The sequence below is a fragment of the Amphiura filiformis genome, chromosome 6, assembly GCF_039555335.1.
Source record: "Amphiura filiformis chromosome 6, Afil_fr2py, whole genome shotgun sequence".
NCBI classification, from domain to species: Eukaryota; Metazoa; Echinodermata; class Ophiuroidea; order Amphilepidida; family Amphiuridae; genus Amphiura; species Amphiura filiformis.
Window position 1 is genome coordinate 67946086 of NC_092633.1, and position 10840 is coordinate 67956925.

Below are 10840 nucleotides of genomic sequence, written 5' to 3' on the forward strand. Positions count from 1 at the left end.
ATCAGATGTGAAAATCTATCAATTGTGCACAAATTAATTAAATCAGAGTTTTAAGCTTAAATGCAATGGCCAGAGTATGCACAATGGGCAAGTGGACTACGGAGAAGTCTATCACCTACAGAGCGAAAAATTCAAATATTCTTTAAAATCAAGAAGGGCCTCTTTGATAGTATCTCTGACAATTGAGCTTTAGAGATACAGGCGTATCTTCCGCAGGAAGTTGTGAACTTGCTCCTGCTGAATTTCCACTTTCTTTTTCGGACATACATCATGAACTACGGCTACACATAACTATTTATGCTTGCTGCGAATTCGGTAAGTGAACACATCGGGGCTTAGGATACTTTACAGAAGTTTGGTGGTATGATAGTATTTGAAGATATGCTGGGAAGGAGAGGAAAGAACGTATAGATCATAGGTTATTGTCGCAGAACACTATGTCCCTGTATCCTTTTACTGAGCTGACCTAGCAGGGAAAATTCTTCCATGTTTCGTCTTCCCATTGCTTGCACCGAAGTTCGACTATACGTATTGTCATTTGTCATTGTGCTCATTATGCTTTCAGATTGGCGTAAGGGCGCGGGGTCGCAAATAAGAGCGAAGACGGTAATGTAAATGATTTATTAGCATTTGAGGAACGAATTTGAAAATAAAGCAATCTGCCAAGTGTGAAGTTTCAGCCCCTTTTTGTTCAATTTCATAATGAAAAGAAAACACAAAATGCGCTTATACAGACTGATAGAAGTATTTATACTTCTGTTTTCATGCCTCATCGTTTGTTTTAATAATGTATTACAATCTTCTGAGTGATGCTTGTCTTTTTAAAGACTCTTCTTGCTTAAAATTATGTATCTTCCATGTTGACCCTTGGTAAGATAACACAGATAACTGCTATAAGATATGCCAGCTTGATCAAAGGTCTGGGCAATACATCATGCTACATGCATGAAATGATAGCTTACGCAGTGATAAGCCCTTGATAATATGAAAAATGAAAAAAAAATGCATAAACATGATAAAGGAAAACATGAATGAAGATAGACCTACAACATAGCTCTACAGAAGTCGCGACGCAAACTAATGGGATCAAATGAATCGTAAACTCATTCTAGGTGTATTGGTGGGGTTAGTAGCGGTGTATGTGGGATATTTTGCCAGTCTACCGGTACCAGAAGGGCTTCCAGAGCCATGGAAGATGCGCGCCTTTGTAATGGTCAGATATACAGTAAGTGGTGATAGCTTCAAAGTCTTTTTAGTCTCTTTTTCAGGTCCTTTCGGGCGGGTATTATACTATACTCACTTGCGCTTGGAATTAACCACATTTTAAGTCGAGGCCCTGATCTGAAAGAGGACGATGGTAATATACTTTTAAGATCATGATTCATTAGTTTGGAAAGAGCAATGATCCATTAATTCACCATGTTTATGGAACTTGTGTGTCGCTTCTCACTTGCATATCGGAGGAGGGGTTGTCGTCTCGTTTTTTGGTTAATGAGTCTGACTACCATCAGATTATTGTAGAAGAGACTTTTTAAATACAGCCATCAAATATCAAATGATAAAATAAAACCGCTAGCCTATAGCTCAACTCAAACATTTGAGCTATAGAACTGTGGCTGGTGCAGATGTGAACTTAAACTGGTTAAAGATGTGATGAGTAACGTAGTAGTAACGAGTCCAAAGTTCAGTCGATCGATAGCTAAAAAACCTTATGACGTCATTCATACGGTGCATCCACTTGAACCTCTTACATTTTTTTCTTGAAGCGGCGCGGTTCTCCGGGATTCACGAAGTCGAATTACACAATACAATTAGGCGACTTTAGGGGTTTGTCTCGTCAGGTCATAGCGTGTTTATCCATTTTATTCGAATTAGCCGCACAAACCAAGTTGGGCGCCGCCTTCAAATTACATAAATGGTTTGTGTGTGTGCGACCACATTAAGCCAACTCAAGCACACCCTTGTGCTGTGTAAACAATGGTACCATTTTCTAAAGATCTGTCATGTGTAAGGGGGCGTGAGCCCCCGGTATGATCCAGGTCGAGGGCGGATGGGGCGCACGACCCCCAAAATCGTGTAAAATGATACACCAAATGGCTTCAATTGGACAGTTTCAGAGACACCCTGTATGTCGCAATCACAGAAATGCTGCAGCTACTATTACTTGTCAGTGGACTTCGGTTGTATATATAAATGCGCATATATAAATGCGCACGTGACATCTACCAGTCGCCATACCGTATTAAACGATATAAGGTACCCGGATGTACATAAACTCCCCGTGCAAAAGTATAGGGGAAAATGACAGGTCGCAAGGAAAATTGCTTTTGCAAAATAGTGGCATTGATTGCAAAGGGTAAAATAACTTGACCCGAAAGATAAACTCTTTATTAACGTTTTCCGTCACGAAAAAAAAAATTAACTACGGAAAAGCTAGATATAGCTGATTTACAAACTTATATTTCATAATTTCCGTGCTAAATGGGCGTGCCAATTGGCCATATCTATGACGTAGTGCTGGTTTCATACTATCATGCTGCTTGCCGCCGAGCGGCGTGACACACGCGCATTGTAGACAAAAAGACACAATCAAGACTTGTGAATGGCTGATAAGTCATGCCTCTTGTCGCAACGGCATGAAAGTATGAAAGGGGACATGATTGGCTTCAAGGTCAGACTGTGCAGGCGGCGGATGACATGATCGAGAGTCTATCGAGCCGGCAACTTGTGAAACCGCCCGGCCGTATGGCATTTTCCAATATACAGCTCAACTTACCGTACTTTGCCTAACCAGACAGTCCATGCCAAAATTATTACTACACCTTTACATTTCATCGAATCTCTTTTTGATGTCTGTCATTTTGAACATCACACTTGAAAGATGTATGCTATGTAGAAACTTTATTTTGCAATTTCATGATTTGCATATTATTAGCATATTTGCAAGAAAAAACATGAAAATACCTATATTTTTCACAATTTCAATATTTTATTAGAAATTAAGCATGTAGGCCGTTTGTTATGACTTGATGAATGAAGCTGTTAAAACAGATTTTGATATTTTTGCTTATTTTTCCTTTTTTGCCCCAAAATGTGTAAAAATCAACATTTTTGGATGACCTATATTTTCTTTGAATATTTATCAAATTTCTTAATTTAGGTATAATACAGTGCAGAAAAAGATGTCAAAAAATCTGTTAAAACAGATTTCAATAAATTGTTCCATTTTCCATTTTGGGTTAAATACTCAATTTTCATGCGCGGGATATTTGAAACATAAAATGAAAACATGTCCATTGCACTTTTTCCTCGAGATGTACTATAATATCAAGGTTACGGATATATTATAATCCCTTCCTATCTTCACTGATCCATCAGATACCTATTGTTATGAATGATCAATGAAAAGGTTCAGAACTGGGCTACTAATGGCCTGTCAAGTATCTATAGTTATTTTCATGACTGTGTCAACTCAAAAATCATGCAAGGTCGAATGTAGGAAAAGTATGATCAGTTGAGCTGTAGTCGGTTAATTTTGTGGGGTTCATTATCGAACCCCAATGGTTTTAGCTTGTATTTATATTATTTATCAACATAGGCCTATTTGTTTGTGATATTTCAAGCGTTTTAAAATTTCAAAATAATCCCATTCAATTACACGGTTGACGATGAAAATTTACTGAATTTAGAGAATGCAATGCGGCCTCCACCTGGAACTGTGGTCGCAATTTCAGTGATTGACAGTGAGGTAACACGAACATGGCACTGGCCATCTGGTCACGTGCGCATTTATATATGCGCATTTATATATACAACCGAAGTCCACTGCTTGTGGCTAGGCTACAGGATTGTGTTTCATGTAAAGTGGAACCATTACTTTAATTCAGCATCGAAGTGGTTACGTAATTCTCTTGGTTACCGGATCACGCTACTTTGGTATGCCTTCGAGTGCCATATACTTTATGTGGTGATCATTTCGATCGTGGTTCATTACTCTAGCGCGTGATCCCGTTGACATAGTAACATTACGTAACTTCGATACTGAATTGATCCCTATTACTGACCTCTGACCTCAACGTTCTTGACTACACTAGACGTACTTTATATACTCTTCATACCAAAATGTCATTGCTCCAAATAATCATGATCATTGTGGTTTCAGTCCGTACAAGCATGAATGGAATAACCTTGCATCAACTCAATCCAAAAGGTGTGCCGAAGTGTCTTATCTGCTATTGCAGGCGACAAAAGACCTATCGCATTTCCCCATTAACAAGCAGACGTTATCAATAATGTTTTGCCTTTCACTTTGAAATTTTTTAAAGATGGGTTTGATTGGAAGAATATTCACTGCTGGTTTCTCTCGGAGAATAGTGAAAGGGGTACAACAGGGACACAACTCTACTCGTATCATCACAAACGTGGACTTTGATGGGGTGCCGGTTCGAATCTATGCTCCGCCAGATAAACAGTCTGAGCCATTACCGGCACTTGTTTGCATACATGGAGGTGGTTGGGTAATGGGAAGTGTTGGTATGTATGTAAAACAGACCTGTAAAGAACCGATATGACAACTATTATAGCTTGCTTGGTAATGAAGGAGGTAAACTAGAGCAGAATGACTACTGCCGGAAATACTTCATAAAGCAAAAATGAGAGATAACAATTGAGCTTCTAGGAAGTAAGCTACGGCAAATAATAGGGTCGAGGCTAGACTTCTCCGTAGTCCACTTGCCCATTTTGCATACTCTGGCTACTACATTTAAGCATACAACTCTGATTTATATTAATTTGTGTGCAACTGATATATTTTCACATCTGCATCTGATCTTTTCAGTCACCGCACTCCCTCTGTTTGTTAGCTTCCCAAGTGGACTACTGACTTTGCCTTGTGGTTAAGATTTTTTAACACGGGACTCTATGGAGAGTTAGGCCAATTTCTGGCCTAACTAAAATTGGCCATGATGTAATGCATCTTTAAATGAATCTGCCTTGTGATTGGTCGCCCATATCTCGCTATGGTTTAAATCTTCTGGGCCCGCGCCATTACCATTAACTACACCGTACACAACTGTCTGTGGTATTTGCGGCGCTTTTGTGTTGACGCGAAAGTTAATCTCTCATCAAACATCTAGCGCGTCTTGTACTACACCATGCTTAGTACTTGTGGTTAATGGACTGATAAACAAGTATGCTTGACAGTGTGTTTTTAGAGAGCAAAGTCCCGGGGTAAAGTTCTGCTTAAAATTCAAAGTCCATAGTCGGATTTTCGGGGTTCGCTATCAATAAACTGGTAGATTCCAAAATCAGAATTGTTCAGTATTAAAGTGAGCCATTATAATTATGCAAGATAATGTTGCATTCAATTACTTTTATTGTCACTAATCATCTGATATTTTTAACTCTTTATGACCATTTTACTACTGAATACTTTAATTTTAATAAACATCAGTATAATTTTGAGTTCAACGAAATGGGTTCATCATGACTAATAATAACATATTTTTAATAAAATTCGACTATGGCATAGTCTAGGTCGAGGCTGGAGAGCAACATATTATATGCCTATAGGTCAATGTCATCATTATCAATTTGTCCTATAGTAAATTTGCTGCAAATCTGATTATTTCTTTCTATACAGATACGTACCACTTTTTCACCAATGATGTTGCGACTAAACTGGATGGAATAGTATTGATATCAGTGGAGTGAGTGCATTATTATGTTGTTTTCATTAAAGCATTAACTGTATGGGAATCAACGACGGAGAGATGTTGATAAAAAAAACCTTCAACGTAAAACAATACAATTCATTTATGTATAAACAATATTCTACTTGTCTTATTGTCCTTTTCGTCTTTGAAAGGTGATAATAGTAAGTCATTGACAGAAACTGAAATTCATTGAGGCTTAATTTGCGTGTCACGTGTCTAGCTTGTAAGCCATTGAAATAATATCCTCTCCCTCCCAACTCTCTCTTCAGTCATTCAAAACATTTTTCTTTCCCTCTTTACCAGGTACCGCTTAGCTCCTCTTTATCCATTTCCAGCTGCAATTGACGACTGCACCATAGCGACTGCTTGGCTTCTAAGTCACACTGAAGAATTCAACGTGGACCCAAATCGCATTGGGGTATTAGGCGACAATGCTGGTGGTAATTTAGCAGCGGCTGTTTCACAAAGACTAACTTTTGACTCGCAATACTCTCATCTACCCAAGCTCAGACTACAGGCTTTAATTTATCCAGCGCTGCAAGCTGTAGATTTTGAAATGCCATCTTATCAACAGAATGGCCGTTACGTTACTTTAGTTTTATCAGAAGAACTGATGGTAGTATTCTGGGGGTTGTACTTGAGAGGCATTCGTGATTCTTCTTTTGAAAATGCTGCTTTTGTTAACAATCACACTTCACCGTCTGCAAAATATTTGCTGGCAGACCAAGGTATTTTATCCCACAGTGATATTCCAGAACAATTAAGATCAGGAGATTACGTTCCACCTACATCTAACGATTTTGGCAACACGACCCTCTATGATTCCATCAAAGATACTCTCTTAAATCCAGACTTTGCTCCCTTGATGAGAACTGACTTGGGAGGTTTACCAGAGGCATATATAGCCACATGTTATTTTGATGTTTTAAGAGATGATGGGATTATTTATGCCAAGAGACTTGAAGATGCTGGAGTGAAAGTGACGTGGAAGAATTATGAGGTTGGGACTCATGGCAGTATGACCATGAACCATGATGGGCTGTTTAAACTGGAATCAGGTATACATATACGACATGATTTAGTGACTTTTCTTAATAACACATTGATTAATTAAATGTTTCATCAGTGGTAGTGTAACCAGAGGGGACAGGGAGGCATTCTTCTTTAAGTTGTCAAGAACCAAGAACCTGTTAATTTAAACAGGTGTATATAGTACTGATAATGTGCTCATTTGATTAGTGAATGTTATTTTTTACCATTGCAGTCCTATTGCAAAAGGTTGGCATGCCACTCCATACCCAGAGCGAGGGACAGCGGGTTAGCAGTAGTTCTGTCCTCGCTTATTGCACCACGAAGATCCCGGGCTCAATCCATACTTGCTGCTGCAGGTTCTCTCTGGGTTCTCCGGTTTCCTCCTGCTTCTAAAATTGGACTTTCTTCCATGATGTAAAGTTTAAGATCAATATCCATTTTGAATGATTTAAGGTGATGATGAAAGCATCAACAAAAGCATCAACAAAAACCACCTCACCAGAGTGTCCGGAAGGGGAGGGGTTTACTTAACTTTGGAAGTTAACAACAAAAGGTGTTTCTAATATTTTCAAAAGGGTGCGTGAAGGCCAGAAAACGTTTGCATGTCCACTTACATAAAACCTTTCAATAACATTTTTAAAAGCTGGCAAGAAACATTTTAATGTAGAATGTTGTAAAACGTTTTCTTAAACTTTTGATAACTAACATTTAAAGTTATTTAAAACGTTTTTGAAACATTTAATAGCATTAACCGTTTGCTTGGATTACTGGTCTTTTGATACACAAAAAGGGGGTCATAAGGTGACAAGGTCCAGAAAACAAGGGTCATTTAATAAGATTGTGGGGGGGGGGGATTGGGTCATAACATTGGCCAAATATAAAATATGGAACTTTTTTTATACAAAGTACTTCAAGTTAACCAGGTTTTCAGCCTTGGTTTCTTTTTTGGAACACAAATGTGCAAAGACAGTGACAATAAAAATATATTATATGTGAAAAATAATCTCACTTGTTTAATATCAATCTTTCATTTTTATGCATAGACATAGTTTATCATAACTTCTACAAATGCTTTCATATTAAAATCTTTCTCTACATAGCATCATTTCACTCATTCACTCATTACTGCTATTGTTGACTTCAATGGCTATCTGGACAGTACTCTCTGAGATAAGACTGTACCCAAATAGAATACTGCACATCCCAAACTACAAATAACTAAAATAGCTTTTTACTGATATTTGTGTTAAAACAGTTAACAATTTTGTGTTTTAGATCCCATATTTAACTTAGAATAAAGTTTATGGTAAGGTTTGAAGAGCATAACTAATTAATAAGCCACATTTGAAAGGCAGTCAACCAATAACATGACATGTCATTGTACATATATTTGACCCTGTTGTGTTGATATTATGAAATATTTGATTATCAAGCAGCAGTTTACAATATTGCTGTGAGCACCACATATGGATGAATCTCATATAACTACAAACTGTCCCTATACAGCCCTTGCAGGGCATTGGGTGATTTGCCGAGCAAGGGTGTCGACCAAGACAAAAACAGCTAGCTTTGCCCTTACAAAAATTGTTCAAGGGGTTGTAGATACAGATACAGTTTATACTTCATTCATTCTGTATGTGGTTATTACTGTGATATGAAAAAGATCAATCTTGATTTCTGGTTTGGTGATAATCCATTGTATATATAGCCACAATTAGTATACACACAAAAACAGACAGCCAGCTTCTTAATCAATTATTGTATTGATAGTGCAATAATGTTGTACCTTCCAAAGGTGCCCTCTGATTTTGGCTTGGTTTGCTGGCATCACAAAGATACAAATGACATGCCTGGATAAATTGTTCATACACAGGTACATTCCTGATACGATCAATCTTGTTTGCCTTTGTGATATTTACCCACCATGATTGTCTTTTTAAAGACTCTTCTTGTTTAAAGTTACTTCAACTTTGTTATCTCAATTGTGTAAGATAAACGGATAACCACTCACTGTAAGATACCCTAGATGGATCAAAGGTCTGTCTGGGCAATTATACCCAATACCAATATAAAGTATACTAAGCCCTCCCTGTAGATAACAAAGCTAACAAGAAGAAACAACTTTGTTGCACTATAATAATATACCAGGACATTATTATCAACAATAATGAATGTTCATCTAACATGCATTCCTCCAATCTCTGATTGGCTTACAAGAGCACACAAAAATTAACATGGTTTAAAATATACAGAACAAAAAACTCCAACAATCCATACTCATAAATTTAAATCTCATTGTGGTGTATAACAAGTTATGCTAAAAAAAGTTTGTTTCAGAAGAATGGAAAAATGGAAATAAACCTTTATCGGTATGAATTTCGAACATAAAAACCAAATGCAGAAATTTCTTTTTTTATTGCTATTTTTTGCTGATTTTTTTCTGACAACAAAAAGAGAAAAAGAAATGTGCCTCAATATAAAATTCTAAAAGTTATTTTTTAAGTTATGTGCACAATATCCTGAGACAAACCTTTATTTTTTAAGCCGTTTCATAATTTTTCACAACTTGCTGTAGTAGGATTATAAAGGACACAGGTTTGATCCCAGATATTAGCTGCTATTCCAAAGTCATGATACCGTTTACATTATAGTATGATGTCATTGCCTCTATCTGGATAATGATCTTGAAATTTAACCTTGGCCGATTTGGTTTGTAAAGAAATATCTTGGTAATTAATCTTTCTTCAAATATTATACACTACATGAATTACACAGATTGTGTTCAAATCTGAAAAATTATCAAGCAGATTATGGCCAAATGTGGGTAAACCTACACTAAGCCAAAAAGAAACTTATAATTTTTCATAAGGTCATATCTTAAAATCAGCACAAGAAATCTGTGAGAATGTGAACAAGATCCTTGCACAGATGATAATTCCCAAAGAGTAAGTGGAATAGTGTGAAACAAGACCTGTTTCTTAAAAAAAGGTGTGTGAAAAGCAGAGAGCAGCACCGTTTTGTAAATCATCTGTCCAACGATTCTCACAGATTTCTTGTGCTGGGTGCCAATTATTGGGCTGTGAATGTTGTTCCAGGAAGCTGTTCCATATCAGTGCATTTTGCTGTTGTGTCAGTTAGACAACTGCTTGGTTACTGACATGTGTTTAGAGTAGAATATTGAGGCAATCCTGTGTGTAATTTTGGTTAATTTTGATGGACAGGATTTTAAGATATGACCTTGTGAAAATTAAAAGTTTCTTTTTTGGCTTAGTTAACCACAATGATAAAGCACTGGGGTCAAGTGAGGTCAAGAGTTTCTACTGGATTTAAAATGTTAAAATTGCTTAAAAATATATTACAATCTCTAGATGTTCATTTGATATTGTTTAAATAAGGTATAATTTACCATACCTTGGTCCTCTCAATATTTGGCAAACTAAACCTTGTTTAGGTCCTTTTAAGACCAAACACACATTCAGATGATTTAGAGCCTATTTTATTTTTTGACCCCTGTACACAAACTTCTTTGCCCCTAACATGATACCATTATTGCTCCCATCCTGAAAGTGTTCTATCTATTTGGTCTATGCTACCACTCTGCTGAAGTATGCAACTTGACCATAATGTACACCATGTTTGTAATAATCTGTTCAAACTGATGGCAAATTTTCCAACTCAAACCTCTGTGACATTAACCAAAATATTTAAGGCTATACATAAAATGTTTAATGTAAGTACTTCTGTTCTGCACTCTTTTTTTGTCCAATTTCATCACACACCAAGAGTGCGTTAATACTGAATGTGTTTATTGCACTAATTACTGTAATTTAGCTTTTGATCAACCAAGCAAAAGTACATCAATTGTAAGATTTATAGAACATTCTGCTAAATTGATGTGGTCTCAGCACACTTATCATCATGCTTCTCTCTTGTCACCAGAGACAAGTTCTCGACTATATCATTAAATCTAGACAAGAAAATGAGGCAGTATTGATATTCCTAAGTCCAATGGTTGGCGTAAGTCTGATACATCTGAGCAGCTCAGAGGGAGCAGGTCATGCTTTCATGATAACATCTTTATTTTTAGACAGGAG

At 37.0% G+C, this 10840-nt stretch overlaps 1 protein-coding gene across 1 annotated transcript; it reads left to right on the top strand.

The window, feature by feature from the left end:
• The first annotated feature begins 1062 nt into the window (after positions 1 to 1062).
• LOC140154323 (neutral cholesterol ester hydrolase 1-like) lies at positions 1063 to 6888 on the top strand. Its single transcript, XM_072176895.1, has 4 exons — positions 1063 to 1225; positions 4326 to 4533; positions 5642 to 5708; positions 6018 to 6888. The coding sequence occupies exons 1-4, from the start codon at positions 1091 to 1093 to the stop codon at positions 6826 to 6828; spliced, it is 1221 nt and encodes a 406-aa protein (XP_072032996.1). The 5' UTR covers positions 1063 to 1090; the 3' UTR covers positions 6829 to 6888.
• Positions 6889 to 10840: the final 3952 nt, after the last annotated feature.

What these genes read in the sequence shown, in the direction of transcription:
- LOC140154323 (XM_072176895.1), top strand. Translation starts at nt 1,091, where the DNA reads ATGAATCGTAAACTCATTCTAGGTGTATTGGTGGGGTTAGTAGCGGTG. An exon ending in TTGTAATGGTCAGATATACA is followed by an intron (nt 1,226 to 4,325) that starts GTAAGTGGTGAT and finishes AATTTTTTAAAG; the next exon opens with ATGGGTTTGATTGGAAGAAT. An exon ending in ATAGTATTGATATCAGTGGA is followed by an intron (nt 5,709 to 6,017) that starts GTGAGTGCATTA and finishes CCTCTTTACCAG; the next exon opens with GTACCGCTTAGCTCCTCTTT.